Genomic DNA, 26,819 nt, shown 5'->3' with positions numbered 1-26,819 from the left:
GTTCTCTCTTTCCCTTTTCCTTTGGGGGTACAGAGAGAGCGGGAGAGCAAGTAGGGATCTCAGATCCCACAAAGCCTTGGAATGAAGCGCTAGAAGAAGGGACAGGAGAAGATCCAGAAGCACCCAAGGAAAGACCTTGGGCGCTCGACACACCTACCTCAACCAACAAATCCTCTACCCCTACCGCCATAGGTTCAATGTTAAGGTCCAGGGCAGCGACGTCCGGGACCGACTCCTGGGAGGCTACGACCCCAAAGGATTGCTGGAGGTCTTGCTGGATGGAGGCTATCAGCGGGGCAGCGGACAAGGGGTCAACGTAACCCGTCGACTTGCCCGCGGGGAAGATCTGGACGGCCAGCTTCTTATCCAGAATGTAGGGCTGGCCTTTGGCGGCGTTCTTCCCGAAGCCGCCCACCCACGCTTTCAGGGTGGCGAGGGCGACTTCCCTCACACCGGTAGCCTGAAAGAAAGGCGAGATTAGTTGCCAATGGTGGAACGGGGTTAACAAACTTACGACTAAAAGTTGTTAGTAAAATGATAAGTAAGCCTATAATGGACTTACCCCATCTCCCAGCTGACCGACCAGGTCGTAGCAGATGGCGCAGGCTTCAGGATGCCAGACGATCGTCTCGTTGAACGACGTGGCACAGGGGGCGTGAGACCTACACTCATCATGTCCACAGGGGTCGAACAGCGTCGCGTTACACGCTGGGACACCTGGCAGTTGGTAGCCTGTAAGTGGAAAAGTACATGAGTACCAAGTAAAACACTTACAGTCTAACAGATGCTCCGCTGGTGCCGGAGCGATAAAGTTAGATTAAACCAGAGCCCCGCCAAAATACGTGTGGTAACCAGGTTGGTATCCTAGGCTATGGCTCCGCTGATGGCGGAGACACAAAAGGAAACCAACCAGGAGTGGTGGTAATAGGAAACCACGACGGAAAATAGCGGGGATGGTAGATAAAAATAATAATAATATTACACAATTCATTGTAAAATATTGTACAATTAGGGTATATCCTTAAATTAATAATAATAAAACAACCTCTCTCCGCCCGTCTACTAGAAAGAGTGCGTAGGTAAGAAGTAAGCGCTCCCTTCCGGTAGCGGGGAGAGATATAAGGATATAGTAGGCAAGCAACCGACCACTAGTAGTGCCCACCCCGCCCGCTAGCGGAGCCAGTAGCCTATAACCAAAGGTGCCCCGGCTGCGACGGAAGGCTCCTTTCGTATAGCAAGGGAGGTGGCTGAGCAACTGGGGAGGGGGGGAGGAAGGTCTCGGCGAAACACGGCGGGAGCGAGAGAGGGGGGAGGGATGGCCTACTCCTCCCCGCCTCACCGGCTACCCGCATGGAGACCCGGTACCTCATGAGTGGTCGCCCTATACCCCCCCCCGCTGGGAGGAACCCTGGCCATCTCCGAGTAGGAGTAAGAGAAGGCGACTGAGGTTGTCCTTGGACAACCAAGGGGTCCCCCCAGCTCCTCCCTATACCAGAAAGGGAGGGCAGGGGCAGGGTAAGGTGCGATGGAACACGTGACCGCAAGTGGCCTAGGCCGCGAGCAACACAACCGTGAGAGGGCCACGTGAACCAAGCTGTACCAATACACGGAACAAGCACCTAGGCTAGCCTAACACCCTAAATAAAATATATATATACATCGAAAAGATGGAAGAGACACTTTTAGTAAAAGAGAAAGAAGCCCAGGAGGAGGCAGACTGTTCCAAGAAACAGAAGCCTACTCGGAGCCAGCGATAGCCGATGTAGAGCAAGAGCCGGGATGCTGGGCCGGAATAAAAATAATAATAATAGCCCTAAATACCAAGCTAAGAGAATGGTAGGAGGGCTAAACTAGCTAAAACTCGATGTAAAACAATGAACGTGATAAAGTAAGCCCATAAGTATAAGAAGTCCCAGTATGGAGGACCGGGAATTCTTACGAGGCAGCATGGCCGCCACGAGACAACCGGGGAACCGTATATGACCTATTAAGAGGAAAATACTGGTACCCGGAAGATAAAACTGTGGTAAAATATTACTTATGAGTTACTTAACTTAGCCGTGGCAATTGCAGAGCGTTCCATCGTAGATTATAAGGATAAATCCCAAAAAAGCACAGCACAAGAAAAATGGCGACTTGTCGCTAGCGCTAAAAATTAAGGATGTCCGCTAGGGGCGCTGCTGTCCGTGGCGTCCTCTAGTAGTAGTAGTAGAGGCTGCATCGCCCGTTGGTATCAGCTCTCTCTTGGGGGGATTCTGATAGGAAGTTCTAATTGGTGTTTGTCTCGTGGTAGTGTTCCACACTCGCCCCTATTATCATACCGACACTTCTTTTTAAGAGTGAGCGAGTCAGTTTTACTGACATTTTCTTAATTTTGTTTTTCTCTGGTAATTTTAGGCTAATTTTACCTAGAAAGAATGATATTAAGGATCTTTCATAGGCCGACACGAGCTGAGCCCAGAAATTAATATTTTCATAGTCATTTTCTCAAAAAAAAAAAATTTGTAGTCGAAATGTTTCTTCAGGTAGTATGCTAGTTGAACATGTTTCATCTGGAATATGTCAGTTGAACAATGTTTCATCAGGTAATAGGCCACCCACATAAAGATAGAAACAGCATAAGTCTGAGAATAAAGAATATTTTAAGGATTTAGAACTGACTCATGAGCTAATAATTATCACATTGCTTCTAAAAGTCCATAGATTGAATATGTGTCCTGCATATCCTTGATCATTTAGCCAAAGACTGATGCCAAGATTTAGTATCCAATAGTATGTAAGTTTGTGAAAACACATAGACCTGGTCCAAGTTGCAGGTTGAGGCTTTTGTGATCATCCATCTTCACCACCTAAGGTAATCATAACAGTATTGTCAGACTCTTGCAAGCTGACAGGACTGTAGAGAGGACAGGAAAAGCAAGAACTATGACAGACTGCTGTGATTGGAGTAGGGTCCACATAATTACCCACTTTTATGCCTCATATCCAAACTCCTAACTGTGCACTACAGCATATCAAGAATTATCAGGAGCACTTGTTCAGGATATAGTGTAGCGCAGCGTTTTGCTCCTGTTTTATCTGTTATTTAGCATACTTCAAATATTTCAGGAATGTAGGAGAACATTTGAAACAATATCCAGAGGAGCTAGTGTCAAGTACTCTGGCTGGTGCTCTCTTAAGCCGACCACTCCTTTTACATCCTGCGGCTGTAACTCATCTTATGCCAATGGTTCTTACACCAAAAACAAGTACGTTCATTCCTTTTAGAACTTTATTCATTTTTAAAGGTAGAGGTAACTTCCTGAGGTTTTTTGTGTTACAAGATTATATTTTCCTAGTTATGTTTAACGTTTTTTTTTTCATGAAAGTATTATGCCCAACTGTACATTTTGATTATTTTGAAGTACTATGAAGGTAATTCTATAAACCATGTCACTTTAGTTGCTAAAGTAAATCATGGACAAATGAAAAGTAATTATGTATTATACTGTAGAAGGAAATGGAAGTCTTGATCTGGAGCCTTTTGATAAAAAAGGAATAAAACTTGAATGGTAGCGATATAATTGTGTAAGAAAGTTTTACAGTGAAGGGCAGCAGCAATTGAAGGACTGCTGGAATGCAGGAGCACGTTCGGGCCATCTAAAGATCATCATTAACTCGAGTAATTAAGTCATGCCTCTGAGTATAAATATCATTGTAAAGTTAAACCATGTCATTAAGTATCTATACAAATCAGTAATTGATATCATCAAATAGCCACAGAGCTAGGGGTCTAAACTATCTGAGGGTTGGACAAAAGTGTTTGTTTTGTTGTATTTATTCATAAAATACATATGGGTTGCCTGAAGCCTGACCTAAGTTTGGGGTTGAGTTTGAAGGTATACTCATGCACATTTTCATACTTAAGATATCTATTTTTCATTTGCTATTTGCTGTAAATTACATGAGCCCAGTTTCATTTATTGTTATGGGGGTAATACATAAAAATGTGTCCTGTGCAGACACTTCATTTATGTTCATTTTTATTTTTATCTTTGTTTCTTACAAATGGAAATTCTATTTTATGGTAGCTTGCAAGGGAAGTTTTTAACCTTTCAATTCCTTCCCATAATATGCTCGGTATATTTGTCATAATTAATACAATTGTTATTAACCGTTGATTTTTTCTTGTTGCAGTTGATGGTACAGGTGGATTGTTTAGTGAAAAGGTATTTGAAAAAGACATTGTACCACAAATAATTCGCCTCTTCAGTGTGCATGATGCCACAGTACGGAGCATACTTTTATTATACTTGCCGCATTATGTACATCTGATCTCAAAGGATATTTTATCAGATGAAGTTGTAAGTACTATTGTATTGCAGAGGTTGTTTATTTAGTTCACTAGGACAAATGTCAAAGTTATTGTGATGTCTTCAGTTTTGCTGTTGTTGATTCAAAGACAGCAGGCTCCAATTTTTCAGTTCTTGGTAGCTTTAGAGTATGAAGCATGACTCTTCTATTTGAGTGGTGGTTTCTTTATTGTTATTATAGTTTTGGCATTGGATGTTTTGTATATCTGGGAATACACTGGCTTTGTAAACCACTGTTAATTAACTTCTTACCTGTAACACTTGACATTATTTAAGCCACTGATAATTTAATTGCTATTTCAATCATTGCAATTTCATTTATTAGAAGTAACTTAGATTATGATTTTTTGCTTACAGTCAAGACTGGCAGGTCAAGAATGGTGTAGAATTATGATTTCTATATCAAGAAATGGAGTTGCTTCAAAATATCTTGGTTTCATCATAGCATTGATTACTGAAGGGAATTGCAGGATTTTAGATTTTCCTAATCAGATGATTGAACATAATATATTGTTTGGTTTTTGTGATTGTGCATTAGGAGAGAAAGAGCAAATGTATTACAGGATTCAAATTTGTTCCTTTTATCACTTCTCTCTGGAATATTATTTATATTCTTTAGAAAAATGCATGCATTTTGAACAATTTTGATATTTTTATTTAGGGTCAGCTTACCTTCTGATTTAACATATGTTCTAACAACTACAATATTGTGAGTGCAGTTTAAAATGAAAACTGCCCCCTAACAGTACGTAATTGCAGTTCTAACAACTGCAATATTGTAAGTGCAGTTTAAAATGAAAACTATCCCCTAACAATAATTGCAGTTTATTAAAATCTCCCATAAAAGGTACTGATATTCTTATCTCTCACTCATGTGTCTTTGTGTTCTAACAAAATGCTTTCATCTAGTTACCTGAACTTCTGCTTGGGATTCGGGATTCAAGTGACACTTTGGTTATGTCAACACTTCATGCACTTGCTCACTTGGTGCCCATCCTTGGGGCTAATACAGTTATTGGAGAAAATCGACAGAATCTCTTCACAACTGCAAAGCCAAAGGTTAGTGCTGGTTTTGATCAGTTTTTTTTTCTTTTTTCTTTTTATATATAGTAATAGGGCAGTCAGATTTGCATCATGAGTTGGAGAATGGTGTTCTTTGGAAAAAAGACAACATTGATGAAGATGATATTAATATTGAAGCTGATTCTCTTTCCCCATTTATTCATTTTGCTGAATGAGAAAGCTGTATGTCTCTCCAAGATGTTATGCAATTACTTCTAATTCAAAACTAATTTTCGTAATGACAAAGAAAGGCATTCAAATAGACATTAGTATGACTTTTAGTCATATATTATTGGAAAAAAGTTGTCCTACATCATTATCTTCCTAATTATCCTCCTAGTGTACTTTATGAATTGTAGTGTATAAATTATTTGAACATTGACATATTTATTATTCAGTAGATATAAGTTTATCATGTTTGTGTTGTTATCAACATTGAGAAGGAAAACACTTCAAAGAGAAACTTATAAAATTTTCCTTGAGGAAGTGCTTAGATGGTCTTCAAAGAAGACTTCACAACATTAGAGTTCTAGTGTAGGCTACATTTTCAGAGATCTATAATAATGTTTATCAGGAATTCAGTGCTGTACTAAGCAAAAAATGATTACATACATTTCTCTACTGTACCCTGATGTACATTCAAGCTGTTCACTTTGTGTGCAGTAGTTTTTCATGTACGCACAGAACATTTTAATGAATCTTATAGGGTAACAGGTTATCCATAGTTACTTTTGTTGGCTGTAGTGATTCAGGAATAACCAGTTTTTATTATTTATTCAATTCATAGGTTGCTTTTAGGATTAGAAATAAGACTATTGATGACTTTGTATAAAAATGTTATAAAAATACTTCATGTTTTGCAATAATATACTTGGGCATAATTTTCAGATACTGTTGGTATTGCTCCTTTAGGTGCCTAGGCCTACATTCTTTTAGAAGAAGCAGGGAGAGCACTCTCAATCTAAAAATACTTGATGTAATTAGTGAGCATTTCTTGGTATTAGTGCTTTTTCCTCTATTTCAGTTTCATGTCATTTTGATGGGTTCTTCAGAGGTCTCAAATGACTTGTCTTTCGTGTAGCTGAAATGGTTTGATGATTTTGCACATTCTTCATTCATAGATTAGGTTAAGCCATGGAGTCATGAGTTTTTGGCTGTGGCTGCTGTTTTATGAAAGAATTGGTGATCTTTCATTGATTTTACATTTTTAATACTTGATGTATCTTGGGAACAACAAATCTTAGGGAATGCTTCCAGTCCTAAGAAACAAGTGAGGTTCATTCCAAGTTTTTGTTAGCTTATTTCCAACATAGCTTGAATAACTTATTGGCTACTTCAGCCATTAGGGTAGGAAGTCTGAGAGGTAAGATGACATGAGATAGGATGGAAGCATTACCGTAATAGTTTAGTCCTGTCTTTGTAAGTACCTGATTCTGTTGTTGATCGGCTAACCATCGCCTTTCTTACTGCAATTGTCTGATATTGTCTCAGTCAGTAACTATATTCATAAAATGATTGTTTGTATTGTAGGAATGTCATTCTCTAGGAAGGGTTTGGCCACTCATGAAAATGAAGTGTAAGAAGTCAACCTACCGTTATTCTTTTATGCTTACATTAGTTTTAATTTTCTCTCTCTTAAACAGGCAACTCCCATTTTACCAGTGAACAAAGTACTATCACCTCATCAAGTTAACTCAGTTAAACCCAAAATAATATCGAGCAATGGTGAAAATATTAACTTCACACCATCATCAGATATATCAAAAGAATCAGGTAAAGTAATTCTTGCTTATATGGTAATTAATGTTTGGGTGTATTTTATGAATTTATGTGCTGCTTTTAAAAGAGTGGATGTTTACTCATATTAATGTTGCTGTGTTTTAAGGTTTAATTTTCCTAATACAATGGCTTAACACCCAGAATTTAGATATTGGATACTATAAGTATTAATGTCATTAAATTTGTTATGTGGCTTTACGATTTATTGGAATGTAAATGGTCGTGAAAAAGGAATAAATTAATTTTGAAATATCGCGAAATACTTTATTCCAAAATCGATGCAATAACTTAACATTACATTCTGCCTTTGACTCCCACCTACCCACCTAGTAGTTATCATCTCTCAATGATGGCTGGGTTAACCACAAGTAGAAATTAAAACCCAGATCTAGCAAATTTCAGCTTGGCTACCAGCTTCCTTGTTAAGTGTTCTTCTTACTTGTCACTTAGCCAAACATTTCAGATACAGCAGTCTTTTTATTTTATCAAAAGAACTGTGAAAGGGTGTAACTCAAAAGTTGTAATTTTTTCCTTATCCTCCATTAGAAGGTTACTACATGCACTGTTCCTTTCACAGCATGATATAAAGTAATGAAGTTTCTGCCCACGACAGAAATAAATCCCCTTGCCAGCCCTATGAGTCTAGAAGTGGGAGTCAATGGTCTGGGTTAACTATAATTCTAGTAATAATCTGGTTCATGTTGTCATTTACTTATGCTTATATTATTTTACAGAACCTCCACCACCTCCCCCGAGGTCTATATCTCTACCACCAGAATCTGTTTCTCAGGATGGTACATCTGAGATAACTTCACTGGATAATTTATCATTAGATAGTTTGCTCATGTCTCAGATACCCGAGAGAAGTTCACCAGATGGAGGGGAAGATAGTGGTAGTCCAACAATTTTACCTGGAGTGCCAGGAGGGGTTAATTGTAGTGACAATGAAGCTTGGTCTGACTGGGAAGAAATGCAGGATAATACGCCGTCAGAGGATTTTTCAAACGTTTTACTATCACTTAACCAGGACCATTTGAAAGAAGATTTTCTTTCAAAGGACAGTTTGAAAGGAACAGGTGTGCAGAAGATGAAGGGAGTTTCATTTATAGATGGTGTTAATAAAAATGGTGATACTACTAGTGATAAAAGCATTCACAACTCTGTCACGAGAAAGGAAAGTGATCTCAGTACTAATAAAGTTCCAAAGCAAAGCTCGGGAATGAAACTGACTGGCTTTCAGTTTAAGGAGAGTCCTGAAATTATAACTTTGAAGAAGCAAAAGAATCTTAATCTTGGAGAAGAGTATGATGTTTTAGCGATTAAAGTGAAAAAGAAACATGATGAGGAACTGGATCTCTTTGCTGACATAGTACCAAAATTTAGTACAAAAAAGTATGACCTTGAAACAATGTTGATTGAGGCAAAGTCAAAGTCTCAGTCATTACAGAAAGAAAGGTCACCATCTGTATCTGAGACATTAGCTGGACTGGATATTAGTGGAGCTGAAATTGGAGAAGCCTGGGAGGAGGATAGTTGGGGCGATCAGATTGACTTTACTGTTGATTCACCTGTAATGGCTAGGAGTGATGTGCTTTCTAAGACTAAATCTGAAGCAGGTGCGTCTTTGGACACTTCTGGGGCATCTTATGATGAATACAATGGAAAAATCAAGGAACTTGAAAAGTTTACATTTCAAAAACCATTGTTAAAAAATAATATTGTGACTAACAGTGAAGAAAAAGATGAATGGGATAATTGGGGTGATGAATTTTAACATTTTTATTTTTGACATTACAACAAAATTATTGTTAAAACAGTATATACATCTGTAAATACGTATAAAAGTTCTCATTCAGTAGTTGCAAGTTAGGTCTGACGTATTATTTTTTATGCCAGTTTTACATTCCTTGTATTTTTTTTTTTTTTTGGTAATGGTGAAAACAATTGCTGGTGTGTCATGTTGAGTTGTTTTGACCTTTATATTACTAGTCGTTAATTTTAGTGGGACCTGAATGGACTAATGTTAGTGTTTGTTGAGTAGTAGCAATATAGTATTTTTCTCAATGGTCATTGGATATGAAAAGGTACAAAACTTTTCATGGTAAAGATAGCAACTTATAGCTCCCCATTTTCAGTGGATTTTTTTTTTTAAAGTTAGAAGCCATTAAAGGGTATTTAAATCCAGCATTAGTTATTACTGAAGAGGGTTTTTACCAGTCATGCAATATACTTAGTATATTCTGAAATTGTCATTAATATATAATCTAGGTCATGTGGAATTTGTCACCCACAAGCTGTGTTAGCATTTCAGATATATAAAAAATTAGGTAGCAATTTTTTTAAGCTCCACTATCTACGAAAATATCGTAAGAGTAAATAGTTTTGTGGCTATGAGCTTTCCACATAGCTCGTGATGAAGCACAGATGCCAGTTAGTTCCTTGCATACACAATCTTTTATTTTTATCGGATTTCCAGCTGGCAATAGAAGATTTATCCTAATGTTAAGACCTCAGGTTTGTTAGTTATGAAAAATACAGATTAAAAAATTTGGCATTTTCTAAATAATTGTGCATAAATAAGTTTTAATGAATGAACTTTTTTTTTTAAAGTAAAACTTTGGATCTTTCCTTGGTAGTGACCCCAGCAAAGTTCTGGGGTCATTATCTATGACTAATATTTCTTTGGCGCCATTATGTTATATTTACAATCTTTTGTTTATGTTTTTACGGCCATCGCCAATGGGCTTGTACTGAACACGCTGCAAAGGTGGTTACATATCCGGTTAAACGCCTTTGGGGTCACTATTCAGGAAAGTTCCAATACTTTTATCTGGTCACAGACTAAAATATTTTATTTACTTATTTCAGTTGACTTTTGTTATTGTATACAATTTCTTTAGTCTCAAAATAATTTTGCTACCATGTGTAAACTTAGATCTTACAGGAAGAGAAGAGCTTAGGTGTAAATAAAAATAAAAGTGATGTGTGGGCTACTTTACAACTTATTCTTAAAAAATTGTTACACGACAGTATTGTTGTCAGTTCACGATACAGACAACCAGGCCAAGAGAATAGCTGCATTGTATTAAGAAAATGGTAATATCATCACCAAGTTTCTTCACATTTCTGTAGACCAAAATCAAACAACTCAACATTTCATTGTGACAGTTATTTTGTACATCCCAGATACTGTGTACAGTAAAAAGTTGAGCAAAGAAAACTAATATAATAAGAAATAATTGTGAATAAAAAAATAAGCTACTCATTTACATTATAGTTTCCTGTCTTTTATATGAGACACTGCATAAAGTATACTAGTTATAAGTTTGTACATATTTGCAAGTGAAACTAAAATTAATAGTATGCACTACAGGCGAGCAAGCAACAGACTGTGTTAAAACACTTCACAAAAACTCAGTGTAATGTGCAGTATATGGAAATTTACTATCAGGAATAATTACTATTTGAAAATATACTTTATAATGGTCTGTATTAAGCATAAACATATGTACATACTGTACTGTGGTTAAACTAATGAATTTAATTTTCAAAATTATAAACAGTCATCTGGACATTTGACTACCACAGAATTAATTTTTTTAATTTGTTGGCTTTGTAAAGTTTATAATATTGAATTTCATGTTTGCATGTACTGAATGCATAATTCTGAAGTCACATAAAAATATTATATAATTTATGACAGCCATATCTTAGAATTTAAAATCTTGTTCCCTAACTGTGAAACTTCCAATGACCTTGTTCCTCGACAGTAGATTTTATGTTTAAATGTACTGTATATTCATATGTACTGTCTGCTATGTCGGACAACTGAATTTTCGTGCATTGTGTTTGTGTGTGCTAATCAGATTTTTAGGCACTTATTTTATCAACAATGCCTGTGATGTTGTGATAAATGAATCAATGTCTTATTGGCCATTGCTACATAAAATTGAACTGGGTGAATACAGTGAACATTTTTTAATGCAAATTTATGTAATAAATGGGGTTTGAAAGTTACTGCAACTTTTAGGTAGGTAAAAGAATCAATCTCTTAGATGTATCATTTTAGATTTTGCTTTAGTGTAGTTCCTGTATGCAGTATTTGAAATAATGAACTAAGGAAAAAATGCAAGTTGGTCAACTTATTTCACATGATGAATTAATTAGTTATAAAAAAAAAATTTCTCCTTGACAATGATGGAAAATATAAATTTTCGCGGCATATTACAAAATTGGTTAGTAACTTTTTAATGTGTTCTTGTTTACATAATCCACTATTTTAAGGTACCCTGGTTGTGGTTGTGATCTATAGATCTTGTCTCCCCCAATTTTTATTTTTTAAATGGCCAATGATGATATTATTGAAACATAAGCTTTGGAGGTCTAAAATTTATGTATCCTGTAAATATATGTACTATTTAATAATTGTGTGATATATGTAGAATATTTATTGTGTTAATATGTATACAAGGAATGATTGTACTTCCTGGGATAAGTGTCATTGAAGTTTGCCTTAGAAAAGCTATAAATTAGACTACCTGCACATAGTTCAGGAACTGATCAGAATTCAGACATTGCAGTATTCAAACAAGCATCCAGATTGTTGTTAAGTATATTTTTATTTTATAATTGTCTCATTCTTAGTAGTTGAAAGCTACAAGTGTTTTGTATTATATTAAAGTCCATTTCCCTCTGAGATGGTTGATTGTTAGCAATTATTTGTTCTCTTTTTAATTCCATGTAAATTTATCTAGTCATTTTGATTAGGCAAATACTGTTTTAGACTGTGGTTACCATTATAACTTTAGTGCAATGCCTCTTTTTAAGTTTGTCAGCAGCAGTGCACCTTATGCCATAGTTTATTCTTTAGAAAAATAATGGCTACTGGTTAAATATGTATACATACCTGCCAGAACATTATATACTGATTATTGCATCACTTATAAAAGCCATGTAGGTGTTGCTTCTTCCATCCACATTAAAATTATGTTATTGGTGAATAATTTTTATTTGGTGCTGAAACTGTGGAAACAATTTAGAATTTTAACAATTACTGTACAGAATCTGCACAAATTTAAATGTTTATAAAACGATCCTTTATCACTCATTGTTTGAATAAAAGATGCTTTATGTTGTGCTTTTGTTTGAACATTTCAATTTGAGGTTTTAGATAAAGGCTCTAAAGTCCTTGGTGACAGAATTAGTCCTAATAGAGGACAAGAAGTTCTCCTTTTTTTTTTCTTAATAAAGGAATTAAAAAACTGAAGTTGGATCTGAGAAAGTAATACAGCAAATGTAAGGTATACTTACCAGGGTATAGGAGGCTGATTGCTTATTAAAAGTGCAAGGACTATCAAAAGGCTCCTCATCCAATGAAGAAGTAATGATTGCTCTCAGGAAACAGCATTCCATAAAAAGGCACATTGTCTGGCTGTTTCCTCTGCCCCTTCAGTTACTGTTCCAGCTCTGCTTGAGTGACATTGATGGCTATTTGCAGTCCTACAAGATTTCCACTTTGCTGGAACACCTTAATGCTTTGCTAAAACATAACCTCAGAACCATGTCGACCTTGAATACTTCAGCCATATCAGAAGAAACTGACTGTCTACTCAAGGTACTATGGGCCTTGGTCTAAAAACATGCCATTACTGACAAGTAGTAGGTAACCATGTCAAGACCTAACCAAATTCTTGGAAGTTAATATTAAGATATGTCATTGCCTGTTCCATAACATCCAGGAACTTTTATCAATTGTTTTTGTGTGTGATGGCCCTTGACTGGGTATGTCCAGGAGGTGAAAAAAAATCCCTAAGAGGAAAAGTTCTGGTGGGGCTGAAAAGCAAAAATTTGGATGTGACATCATCAAAGGACTAAAAATCTCTTTACAAGGCTACAATTAGGTTGTTTTCAGCTGCTTCCTGCCACTTCATGAGATCCCATGTAGTAATCCTTATGCCAAATAGCAATCATTACTAAGAAGAAAATCTGCAGAACAGTGTACGTATATCGAGAAGTCATGCCTGACTGAACCCTTTGAAGACCAGCCTCAGAGACATCCAACAAACTCGAGATACAAAAGCTGGAAGTTCTCAAAGCTCTGGCTTTACTTACACAGTTCGCTGACTGCTGTTGTATAGACAAAAGGAGACGCCTTTGCTGTCCACCATTGTTCAGATAGGACTGTGTCCACTGAAGTGTTTGGAGTCCATTTGATGAGTGAAAAAGGAAAACAATTTGCCAAAGATGTGTTAATTTCTGGTGCTTAGACTGATGGAAAGAAGGCAGAAACCAGTCAGGATTGTATGCTGGGATCTGACTATAGTCTAGTGCGTCGATGCATTGTCTATGGAGAACATCACCTAGGTAAACTAGACATCATTCTAATCACCATATTCCATTGAGGGGTCAGAGATGTGTATTGCAGGTGATAGAAGTTCACTCTTGACATGGTTCAGAAGTCATGTAAAGCCATTATTGGTCCTGTTGCTGAATAACCACTGGTTCCGTGCAGTGTAAAAACACCATACAAACAAACTAACCACACGGATCTAGAAAAGCATCCTAGTTAGGACACAACCTTCTGAAGAGAGGATGTATGAGTGTTTCAGCATAAAGTATCTTCCTTTTGACCTTAATGTCACTAAATCATGTAAATAGGCCACTTCAAGGGCGAGCTAAATATGACTGAACTTGCTATTGACAACTGGATACTATGAGGGATTGCAAGGGGGAATAATCCACCTCATTGTCTTCTATCCACTGACGATATGAAGGATGACGAAACAAAGGATGAGAAGAAAGAAGGTAGAGTGTGCTACTTTACTGCTTTTGTTAGAGGAAAGATGGAGCTGCTATGGACTGGTATGCTGATTGTGGGTTCTGAATTCTTGAATGAAGGTTTTACATCATTGTCAAAGCTCAAGGATAAGAGAAAACACACATATACACTCATACACTTATCAGTCATTTGTGCTGGGTTTGTTTCTGACTCCACACGCAGCGGATTTCCCCTTGGAATATGAAGCCTCTACAACTCTAAATACATTTTGCCAACTGATGACTCCAAGTGAGAAACTTCATCTTCAAAGCCATGGTTGATCCTATCAAAATAAGTGCTGTGGACATCTGTCCCCTTGATCCTTGACCAGTTTCCATCATTGGAGAGCTAAGGACATGGCAGCTGCAGGGGCAATTTCCAGTGTTTAGGTGCTGCTAGACATCAAAGCCTTATGCCTCAGATGCAGACCTCAAAAATTGTAGTCGGGCAGTTTTTATCTTCATGACAAGTTTCATTTTTCTTTCCTGCCATCAAGCTTGCCTTAAGATGAAGACCCTTCGATGATGTGGATTATAGAAAATTCTGCTCTTGAAATGCTGATGGAAGTGGACAGCATGCTTCTTCACATTACAAACTGGATTACTGACATGGCAAAGCAAGGACAAACACACCATCAACCCTTGACATCAGTGCTGTCTGATCTCGTTAAGACAGATAACCCTCAAGGCATTAAGGGTAGAAAGTATATTCAGGTGGATCTCACAGGGAAGCTGCCTTTCTTTAAAAGGAGCAATATTGTTTCTCCCCTTGTAGGAGAGGGAGACTCATCCAGAATGAAGGTTAATTCTATCGTTATATGAATATTAGTCCATAACCTTTGACCTCTGGCATGCCCTTAATTCTTCATTTGGATCCTTCCAGTCAAATAAAAAATAAATTGAAATTATACCTTAAAACCTTTTGAGATAACAAAATGAACAGTAAATTCAAACAGGATCCAACGTCGACTCATTTTGATTCTCTAATTTTGGAAATGAGAGCTGATCAAGGTTTTTAATGCTGTATTAGAATTTTAAAAATAAATACTATTACTAGGCCTATTACTAACTGGGGGATCATAATGATCCCAACTTTAAACATCAGTTTCCAAATAAACCCATAATTCCATTTCAAAGGAAAGGTATGGAGGACACAAAAATTCCAGTTCAAAGGAAAGGTATGGAAGCTGGCAGAGAGAAGACCCAACAATATTTAAATAACAGAATCCAAACATGTAAATACATTACTGACTAATGCTTTAGTAATTAAGTATACTGTATACATTATTTTTTTCCTGTAATACAGAGGGATCAACAAAAATGATCAAATATATTTTATTCATAGAATTGAAAATGCCTTGTCCTAACTAGCAAGCAAGCACTGTTCCCATAACTAACCAGTTGCACTATACTGTCTGACAGTGTATGGAGCCAGAACAATGGAACTGTCTGGTAACTGCTTCAGAAGCGAGAGAAAATATAACAGCTGGCAGTGCACAACGGGCATGACCGCTAGAATTGGGATTATCAATGAGGGTTAACAAAAATATATCAAGACCAAAATTACTTCACTTAGTATATGAATAGGAAATTAAGAGAGAGTAGAGTAACAATACTATATTGTACCATTAATCATGAGGACTGTGCTGCCGTATCATCTAGAGTAGGTAATACGGTAAATAGTACTTCACTTTGTGTTCCATTACTGGGGGAGTTTTCCCTATCTGTTGGACTGTAAGGAACATCAATAAAACCATCAGTTCCTACTAAGACCACTTTGTACAATTCTCTGTCTGGATGGTCATATGGCAAAGAACTCATTTTATGACGAACTTTAATAGCATTATGAGTGACAGACCAACAGTCAGGCATATGTCTTGGTTTCATAGAAGTTAGGAAATGTTCTCGCCATCGCTGCTCTAGTTTGACTAATCCCACTTTTTTGTAAGCCTCAAAAACAACTTGACTATGTGCCTGGTAATCCTTATTCCATATCTTTACATCCAAGTTGCTGGCCCCATCAAGATGCTCTACAGTAATATCTTCAACCTGAAAGTACTCCTTGACAATGTTTTCCAATTCTGTAACTCTCTTTTCAGGCATTTTGTTTCGACACTTTACAAGCGCACTTGCTGCATGTTTGACAGATTTACGTGAATTGTCAATAGTAGCTTTAGCACCATTTTCAAAACCAATGGGAGCACTGAATTCTTCAGCCAACTGAGTTCGTAAGGTATTATCCAAAACATTACTCAGTCTATGGCATTCAACACACAGCAATACAATATCGTGGTTTTCATGAGATTTCAAAATGTTTGGAAAAAATTTACGATACTCATGCGGCACAATATTTTTTCTAATATAAGATTCATCTTTTCCACACACAACGCAGATATTTTCACGCTCTTGTAAACGAAATTTTCCTTCTTGGGTTTCCATTAAGGGGCGTCCAGCTGGTTCAAAGTTCAGTCGAACTATCAACGGATCCTCACTAACCAGATCACCTAAACCTTTTGTTACATACCAGCGAGCTTTTTTAGGATCAATCATACATAACGGCATGTCATCCGGTGCCCAGAGCTGACAGTGGTGATATAATGGTTCTTTTCGTATCGAGTATGCTCTGGTATATGCTTTTTGTTTCAAGTTGTTTTGTTTGTTTTTCATTGATGGACCTGTATGAAGTAAAATTTTAAACAAGCTGGCAAGGGTCATTAACAAAATACATTTTACCTATTTTATTTTTAACAAAATGAGCTTGAACAGTATGTTAAAAAGAATACTACACATCTGACAACTTCATTTAAAAGATACTGTGTAAATGATATCCCTTCAGCTGACATCAAAAGACTAGGACAAACCTCAAATCTGAATGTTTCCCTTAAAAAATGTAAGCTGTTAAGCCAAGCACTTGAGTACTACTTTTGACCATTCAGCACCTAAGAGAGAGTAAGAGTGGTTGGAGAGCAAGACAGAGAGATCTAGAAAATAAAGATGAAGTAAAGGTGGAAAAGGGTAAAACTATCTTAACAATTGAGTCTCATCCAAAAATTTTGTTTGGTATCCATGAGAAAAATACTGATCCATATCTAGTTGTTTTTCATAAATTACAAAACCTTAAATAGTATAGGTATGTATATATGTACTATTTTTGAAAAAGAAAACTTACCACTGAAGATCCACAATGTATTTTCAAATCAAAAGTGAAAATAAAATTTACCATAACGCATAGTGTCGGTTTTCTAGTGTACTGCAACAAAACTTCCATTAATTGTAATTGATATAAAATATTATTGTTATATATCTATCTACTTACGCAAGTGATCACCAATTATTATTATTAATATTATTATAAAAGATTAGTTTATCCAGACCTCTAAGCCTAATAGCAGCTCTTCTCAAAATACACAGATTTTGGAAATGCAGACACACTGTTTTTATCACCATGTGATCCTCCTTATAATTTACATATAAACTATAGTAGCAAAAGCATGCAACAACCAAGAGAATTCAGATATGAAGAGGCATGATTATCTTTGTTTTGCCACAGTGAACTTCTGTTCCCTTGTATGCTCCCTGAACTAAAACAAGTTTGTTTAGTACTAAATATTCTCTAGTGCTTGCTGGATTCTAGGTTAAAAAAAATAAATAAATAAAATAAATAGTACTACAAAGATTTTGGTGGCAACGGGAAACAGCCAAAAGGGGTGTAGGAGGAGGGAGCAGCCTAACCTGATTCACCCCAGCTATACAGTGATGTATCAGTTTTCTTCCAGCCCAGGTAACTGAATGAGGGGTAGCCTGATGCGGGCCATATATGTTAAGACTGCAGGTTTGTTAGTTATGAACAATACAAATTGGTTGAAAATTTGTCATTTGTTCATACACAGAACAAACCTTTGGTCTTAATGATGGTTAATATGAAAGGAAAATCTGACATATCCATAGTTCTTGGTATCAAAATAACCATGGGATAGCTTGCTCAGTATTTACGTAAGTTTCATGATCTATAATATGTCTGATGAATTTTACTGGCTAATACCACAGGGCATCAATGGTGTAATCCAAGTGTAAATGGTATTCCAAACATGTCTTGTGAGTACTTTTACAAACATTAAAGCTATGAACAAACATGATCATGCCACCCAAAAGTTCTAATTTTGTGCAGTTATCATTCTGCTTAGTTACAATTTTTGCCGCTACCCACAGCAACCCACTGCCCTAGACTCTTGTACCTACACTAGAGCTAAGACATTCTGTGTTCTGCTCCAAGCTATTTGTGTGATTTCATTGTGAATATTTAACCCATTCCTTACCTATCATGGCTAATGGCAAGCATAAAGCAAGTGAAGACAGTGGCAGCAGTAAAAAGTGGCAAGCTACCTCAATGAAAACTAGGGTGGCGATTATAAAGAAATGAGACAGTGGTGAAAAAATGGAGGTAACACAACGGTATAATATGAAACGTTCGAATGTTGGCACAATCTTTAAGAACAGAGCAAATCATGGAACTTTTTAAAATTATTGTGCCTATGCAGTCAACAATTATAAGCAAGAGAGGGGGAAAGCTGGTAGAAGATATGGAAAAATGTCTGCTATCTGGATGGAACATCAGAGATGGTCTGTACCACTGAGCCTCATGCTGGTTCAGGAAAAGGCTAAAAGCCTCTTTGATGACTTGAACAGGCTGGCAAAAGCGCTGCATATGAAACATTTGCTGCCAAGTCATGGATGGTTCAATCATTTAAAAAAATGTGCTAATTTGCACCAAGTGTCCGTTAGTGGTGAGGCAGCGAGCACTGACGAAGCAAGAGCCAAAAAATTTCCAGAGATGCTCAAGGAAATTATTGATAAGGGAGGTTAAGTATATGTACCTCTCAGCAAGTGTTTAAAATTGATCAGACAGGCCTTTTCTGGAAAAAATGCCTGAGAAAACATACATTTGCCATAAAGATAAGACAATGCCAAGATACGTATAAGGTTGCAAAAGATAGGCTAACCTTACTGCTGGGGGGGGCAACACATTTCGAGACTTCATGCTAAAACTGCTCCTAAGTGTATGGCACTGCAAACCCACAGGGACTCAAAAACAACTTCACAAAGATATCTCTATCCATAAATCTGGATGTCCACTAACAAAGCCCAAGTAACTCATGCATATTCAAAGACTGGTTTTTCCATAGCTTTGTTCCTGAAGTCAGGCTGTACTGCCACAAGAATGGGATTCCTTTAAAGATTCTCTAATCTTGGATAATGACCCTGGCCACCCATTGCATTTACATGATTTCCATCTAATACCCCCAACACAACTTCACTCCTTTAATTCATGGATCAAGGAGTAATAGCCAATTTCAAGAACTATTACAAGAAAAATATAATAAATACCAAAAATGTACGTATATATGGAAAACAAGGCAAATCTGGTACTTATGCTAACTGCTCAGGGGTAGTCATTCATTAGAGTAAATAAACAAAATTACAAGTTACTTACACCCTTTTCAAGAAGCAATTGTAAAGCACTTGCCATCTAAGAAGACAATCTACCTATCAAGGGGTAATTATATATATTTACCTATCCACTGAACAATTAGGACAGTGAAAAAACAGCAAAACCAGTCTGTGGAGTTTTGCCAAGGTGCTGCAGGCAATTGAGGCAGGCACACTAAAAATTAGGCAGCTGACTGCTGTGAAGTTGTGAATTCATGTATCCTTTACAAGGAAAGATAACTAATAACTTCTCTTCACTCTCTTGTACTTGTGAACCTTCAGCCTGAATTCCTGCATCATTCAATTCCTCGCCTATGCCTTTTTCCTCATGTCCCCCTTTTGTCCTTCCACTTCCTATTGCCTGCCACTTTCATATTCACAGCAGAAATTTCTAGACGACTTCCTCTCCCCTTTCCACCGCAGCCCCATACTATTTCATTCCTACACAGCAAAGTTTTTTAGGCTCTAATCCCTAATCTTAAGGCCTGTCCACAATAGCAGCCATGCACATTGGGCATTTCCAGCTGTTTATATTTTCTTTTGCTTTTGAAGCAGTGTTACCAGGCAATCGCATCGTTCTGGCTGCATAATCAATTGGTCAGTATAATGGAACAGGTTATGGGAACAAGTGTTTGCTCATCGGGCAGTGCTGGCTGTGTGGACAGGGCCTTGGTGTACCTCCTTAGCAGTGAGGCTCCATCCATGAATCTAGATGCTTCTCCTCAATAAAATAACAAACATGGTTTAAATCCTGGCAGGCAGTATCTTTTAGCCCCTGTCCACACTAGTGGGCATTGCCTGATGGGGAAACACTGTTCCCATAACCCGTTCCACTATACTGACTGACCAAGTATGGAGCTAGAAAGATGAGATTATCTGGTCACATTTCTTCAGAAGAGAGGGAAAATATGAACAGCTGGAAGTGCCCAACAGGCATGCTCACTTGTCTGAACAGGCCATAAGGCACAACTGAATATGAAATCACATTGTATTAGTCAAAATTTTAACTACCGTATGTCCCTACTCTTGTTCTTTGTAAACTTATTTCAAGATTTTCATCTGACCATTTTCTGGAGGTTAATGTTGAAGTGCAACATCATTCCCTCTAATAGTTTTCCTCATAGTTCTTTTTAATGTTTTCCACCTTCTTAAAGCCCGTCCACACGGCTTGACAAGCTCTGTTCAATGTGACATCAGAAGCGGAGAAACAGCTGATAAGGTTCTGACTTTTCCTGCTTCTGACGTCACATCGAACAAAGTTCGTCGGGCAAAGCTTGACCATGTGGACAGGGCTTTATCAATGATCTTCTCTGGTTTACCTCTCCCATTCCATGATTTCCTTGAGACTATGCCATTCATACTTCCTGTAAGTTACCTCTGCAAACCTGGCCTTGTGAGCTTTTCTCAACAAGTATCCTAAAACTTATCCAATTCAGTGCCTCCAAAAGTGTCTATTCAGTTGTTAGGGATAACTTTATTTCTCTGACTCTAGAGTACTGCTCTTGTATTTGGAGGGCTTCAGCTTGTTTTCCTCCTCAATAAGACTCAAACACCAGCACTTTCAGTTAATATCTCAACCTTTTCACCTCTCTTGATCCCATTTCTTGACCACTTTTCTTTGATAACTTGTAACAACCACCAGACAATATATCTCCACATTACTATGGAAATCAATATAATGCTATGAATGCATGTTCACTTATTGTTCCTTTCACTCAACTGTAAGACTGGTATTCTTTAGTGCATTCTATATTTCCTATTAAACTTCCCTTCTTAACAGCCAGGTCCATTGCTTCTTTACAGCCTGGCCAAGAGGAGGGCATCTGGCTGCTTGCACGACTGCCTTTCACCACCAAAAAATTATATATTTCTTACTAACTGTCAACATCACCACTGCTTAGGGTTAGATCTAATACATGTATCATAAATTTGTTCTGTTTAGTAATTGGGAAACTCTTTACTAGTGGTGCAGCAAACTATAATCTATTGAAGTTTATTGTACTGCTCTTACCATGGCAGCCTGACAATTTATGACATCTGCACTTTATTTTAATATGAATATGATCCTACACCTCTTCACCATGATTGCTATAAATCAGTTTAACAAGACCACCAAGTCATACTTCAAAACGCTCAAAGCTCCAAAAGGATGTGCTTTTAAATAAAAAAATTAGGAAAGGTAAGGAAATTCATTGTATATGGGTGCCTCTCCATTTGGGGGCATTTCCTGTTAATTTTCATTCATGCTGAACACTAAAGATCCTTTGTTCTATGTAAAACCTTTGCAAACGGACCATCCCATGCTACATCACATTACATCTGTATCAAGAGACAACTGGTATTTAATGGTGAATTGCACTAGGTCTAAATTCATGTAATCATTAATGGAAATGAAAGACTATGCAATGTAACCAATAATGGTTCTGTTATGACAATAAAATTCCCATAAAATATTATCAGGCATCACTATTGACTATAATGAATAACAAGCAGGCTGTGCAATTTGACAAAAATAAGAAATTGAAGGAGATTTAATCCAATACGTAACTATCTTAATTCCAATCAAAATTGAATTTAGTCTTGGCCATAAATTACTTCCTGAAAATTTTGCCAGTCATTTACATTTTAAATCTACCCAATTTTAGGATTATGGCTTACAAATGTTGTAATTTAATGGACAATATTTTCCTTTTTAAAGAACAAAGCCACTAGGACAGCCAAGTGAGGGTTAAGAAGGCTAACTCAAGTGGTCTGGTTAATTATTTTCATGATAATAATAATGATGACAGACTTTCAAAATTCCAAAATTAATAAGTAAATCTGTAGGTTAATAAAAAAACACAGTCAGTATAAAATATCAAACTGTAAAATAACAAATAGTATAAATAGTACCCTTTGTGCTAAAAAACTTCATAACCATACAACAACTTTTGTGCTAAAAAACTTCATAACCATACAACAACCTTTGTGCTAAAAAACTTCATAAACATACAACACATCCACACTGACTATAACAACAGTCATGTATAAAGATGGATGGCATCTTATTTACATACATCAGCCATGTAACACTAAAAAATATAATTTCTAAAACAATCTACAGTAGAAAACTCTGTCAATGATAAAAAATGTCAGTTTTGTCAATACTGTACATTTTAAAGAAGAGACCTGATTAACAAACCCCTTCAAAGAGTGTACAAAGGTATGTACTACACTGGTAGTATTAAATACTGTAAAACTACAACAGATCAAAGACAATTTGTAAGAAATCCAACTTTCTAAATTGGCAACTTGTTAACATTCTCTAGTTCCCCTTACTTCACTAAAGTGAGTTCCAATGGAAAAGCCATTGGAAAATATGGATGACGGTTTAATCTTAGGAGGAAATAAGAATTCTTGATACTCCTTGATACTGCATGGGGTCGTAAGTACTAACGATTATAAAATGCCCTTAAAAATGCTCTATCTGCTAACTATTTAATATCTGTTAGAAGCGCCAGTGTGACCTCTTTAATATCAAGTTTATCTGTGATGCTGTCACTAACCTGCCACTGAAATGGTGACCTTTATGCAAGTTTCTTTAATACTTATAGAACACATAATTGTAATAATATTACCAATAACAATTCTCAAGTGAAAATTCTACTGAAGGCTCCCTTGAATCTTCACAAATATTGCAAATATCAGTCAAATTAACATGACCTTCAGAAAATTAACTATTGCAACGACGACTGTCGACACAATTGACTTGTACTGAGCTACAAATTCAGAGTCAAGAAAATCCTGAATACTCTATAATACTCTATATAATAGCTAATCAACATTCTTTAAGAAACATATCTATAGATGATCATTGTTAACATTTCTACTAAAAGTTTAATGATAACAAACTAACTTGCCAAGTATAAAATTACCGTTTACTGTCTTCTTCATTAGTTTCACCTGATGCACCTCCATTCAGTACTTCATCAGTTTCACCTGATGCATCTCTACTCAATGCTGAATCATCTTTAATGCCACTTACTAAATTGTCTGAATTGCACGGTGTAGACTCTCTACTTAAATCAGGATTGTATGGAATGTCTATAGTTCCTTCTGTGCCTACCAACACTATTCTGTATTTTTCTCTATCTGGATGATCTAAAGGTAAAAGACTCATCTTCAGGCGCATCTTAAAAACATTATGAGTAACAGACCAACAGTCTGGCATGAATTTTGGTTCCATGGAGCTCAAGAAAAATTCTCTCCATCTCTGTTCCAGCTTCACCAGTCCAATCTTTTCATATGCTTTGAACACCTTGTATCCATGAGCTTGATAATCATCATTCCATATCTTGACATCCATGTTATAAGCTTTCTCCAAATGTTCCTGAGTAATTTCCTCAATGTTATAAAAGTGCTTGATGATGTTTTCCAATTCCACAATTCTCTTCTCTGGAATCTCATCTCGACTTCTCAGTAAAGCACCAGCAGCATACCTAACTGATTTTAGGGACTTGTCAAAAGTACACTTAACATCCTGCTCTGTGCCAATAGGAGCATCAAATTCTTCTGCTAGCTTGAAACGAAGTTGCTGGTCACGCATGTTATTCAGTCTATGGCAACCAGAACATAACAACACAACATCATGATTCTGGTGTGCTTTCAAAGTATCAGGGAAATATTTGCGATATTCTCTAGGAACAACGTTTTTTCTAATAAATGTTTCTCCTTTTCCACAAACTACACATATATTTTGACGTTCCTGTAGGTAGAACTGCCCATCCTGCATTTCCATTTGTGGGCGACCAGCTGGTTCAAACTTTAGACGTACAATCAAAGGGTCTTCACTAACCAAATCCCCTAAACCTTTCTCGACATACCATCGGGCTTTTTTAGGGTCAATAGTGCAGAGAGGTTTATTATCTGGAGCCCACAGCTGACAATTGTGATACAATGGGCCCTTGCGTATACCATTGCGTCCTATTGCTGCCTTAATTTTTGATGCTGGGTGTTGTTTAGGATTTGGGGCAGTACCTGTATGAGACAAAATTCCTCATATACACAACATGACCTTCCAGAGTTAATCCAAAGAAATAAATTTTTGAAGATGTATGTGTTTGATAAAAATGTCAATCTATCTAGTATTATGTTTGTAATCTTAAGTGAATGGATAAATCCTGCACAAAATATGTATGTACAGTATCAATCAATTGATGAAGGACAAGAGACCAAATTAATATCATCATCCCCATAAGGGGGTACAGTGTACCTTGCATGGTACCAAGTAAGATTCTTTAACCTTAGCTTACTTCATGATTCTTCCCTTTTCTGTACAGAAAAACCTATTTGCAAAAGTTCTATGTGACTTGGTGCTCTTCTTAAAACAACTTACAATACATCATATATTAATAATAATAATAATAACAATAATAATAATAATAATAATAATAATAATAATAATAATAATAATAATAATAATAATAATATAATAATAATATACAATGATTCGATTTTATTTAGAGGCCCTCCTGCAGGTCAATCATAAAGCTATAAAACTTCTAATTTCATTAAAATTCTCCAGCTGAACCTGATAGGACAGCAACATGGGTGAGGTGTAGGATTAATGCAATACTAACGTCAAACATTTGTTATTTTTACAACACTAACAATAGCTTTGATAACATGGATGACAAGTGCTGACAACTGGAGGAAAAGAGTAACCCATTAGTAAAGAGCAAAAATACATGTAAGATGTGTACCTCTCTATGTAGCAAACATAAAATTCCAAAGAAAATAGAGACTTCGATGAGAAGTAACTATAAAATAAAGACTCATGGCAAGAATATGGTGGGAATATTTTATTACAAATTAGGACATTACTGACTGAAAAATGCAGTGTCCACATCATTATCAGTACTGTCAACAACTTATTAGAATATGAGTTGAATATAGAATTTAGGCCAAAGGCCAAGCACTGGGACCTATGAGGTCATTCAGCGCTGAAATGAAAATTAACAGTAAAAGGTTTGAAAGGTGTAACAGGAGGAAAACCTCGCAGTTGCACTATGAATCAAGTATTAGTAAAGGGTGGAAAGTAAGATGAAGAAAGAGGATATGAAAGTAGGTACAGTAAAAGGAACAAAAATGGTTGCAGCTAGGGGCCAATGGCACGCTGCAAAGAACCTTAAGTAAAGCCTACAGTGCACTGCATGAGGTCCACTGATAGCACTATCCCCTAAGGGGAACAACTTAATTAGACCACTGAGCTGTGTTCTTCAATCTGTCAATCTCCCCTGCATAAGACTTATCCAACTAAAGGGAGGGAGACATAAACTTCTGGCATGTTCCAAAGAAGAAAAAGGGTATCTGTACCCCAAGTGTTTGGGTCTGGTGGCATGGAGCTAAACAGATGCAGCTTGTGGTTTAGGGATACTGAGAACAGAACCATCTTCAAGAGTGTCCCATAGTTGCCATACTGCTTTGTGCATGTCTGCATTGTGGAACCATCCCACTGAAGAATCCAATGCATTCTGCACAGCCACTCAGCAAGTGTTCTGATATCCTAAGATAAACCTCAAGATGAACTTGATGTTATAATTCTTGGGCAATGTGAAGGCCATCACCATGTGGCATAGCCCTTCTGAGTGAGGACCACCCTCCCTGAGTCCTTAGATCTTCAAGAGTGGTCTTTGTGTTAGTGAATACTCATTTGTTTCATGTTTTATCTTAACACCTTTACTTTCATACTGGAACTGGTGTGTTTCATATGAATGTGCAATTAATAAATGAAGAGCCTAGAAGAAGAACCACAACAAGCACTACATATCTTTAAAAAGTGGAGAAAAACTCAGTTAATGATTGACAAAATTTGAACTGCAATAAATTAGTTGATTTTCATGCTAAAAAATTTACTTTTTTACCTAAAAAATTAAAAAGTATAAATCATGCACTCAACCAAATTTTGGTGTATTGCAAATTTTTATGGCAGTTTAACCCTTAATGGATGGATACCCTCATATGAGTAGTAAAAACAGGTTTTGGGTGGTGGATGGATTCACTCATGGTGAGCATCAATATTATGCAGCATTGATATGGAGGAATCAGGCAGGAAAGAGGTCCCATTACTACTACTGCCCATATACTCACTAATGGCAACTTTGAAACTGGCTCAGATTGCAATTGTAGGCAGTTCAGGGGTTAGTTGTGATCTTGACTTCAAGGGGGCATCATGTGTTTCTCTTCCTCACATGATGTCTTTTTATTTATTTGCTCATTAATATATCACGGGGTTACTGTTGGTTTCAGTTCTTAAGTTTTATGATAGTATGGCAAGTACAGTTG

General features: G+C 36.8%; 3 protein-coding genes across 3 annotated transcripts in view; 1 reads left to right on the top strand and 2 right to left on the bottom strand.

Moving 5' to 3' along the window:
* The window catches only part of LOC135194982 (protein-associating with the carboxyl-terminal domain of ezrin-like), a 62,881-nt gene extending 50,553 nt beyond the window's left edge, over positions 1-12,328 (top strand). Inside the window, exons 7-11 of the mRNA XM_064221234.1 lie at positions 3,109-3,248; positions 4,177-4,343; positions 5,262-5,411; positions 7,058-7,187; positions 7,928-12,328. Coding sequence (XP_064077304.1) covers positions 3,109-3,248; positions 4,177-4,343; positions 5,262-5,411; positions 7,058-7,187; positions 7,928-8,967 — 1,627 coding nt within the window. The 3' untranslated portion in view covers positions 8,968-12,328. The remainder of the gene's footprint in view (positions 1-3,108; positions 3,249-4,176; positions 4,344-5,261; positions 5,412-7,057; positions 7,188-7,927) is intronic.
* Positions 12,329-15,641: 3,313 nt separating this feature from the next.
* Positions 15,642-16,571, bottom strand: LOC135226695 (exonuclease 3'-5' domain-containing protein 2-like). The gene has a single exon (XM_064266404.1). It carries the CDS (start codon positions 16,569-16,571, stop codon positions 15,642-15,644), a length of 930 nt encoding a protein of 309 aa, XP_064122474.1.
* Positions 16,572-22,343: 5,772 nt separating this feature from the next.
* Positions 22,344-26,819, bottom strand: part of LOC135194981 (exonuclease 3'-5' domain-containing protein 2-like) — a 93,184-nt gene continuing 88,708 nt past the window's right edge. Inside the window, 1 exon segment of the mRNA XM_064221233.1 lies at positions 22,344-24,512. Within this exon segment, the coding sequence (XP_064077303.1) occupies positions 23,407-24,512 (1,106 nt within the window). The 3' untranslated portion in view covers positions 22,344-23,406.

The sequence above is a fragment of the Macrobrachium nipponense genome, chromosome 15 (genome assembly GCF_015104395.2).
Source record: "Macrobrachium nipponense isolate FS-2020 chromosome 15, ASM1510439v2, whole genome shotgun sequence".
Classification (NCBI taxonomy): domain Eukaryota; kingdom Metazoa; phylum Arthropoda; class Malacostraca; order Decapoda; family Palaemonidae; genus Macrobrachium; species Macrobrachium nipponense.
This window is presented reverse-complemented; position numbering and strand designations above follow the sequence as displayed.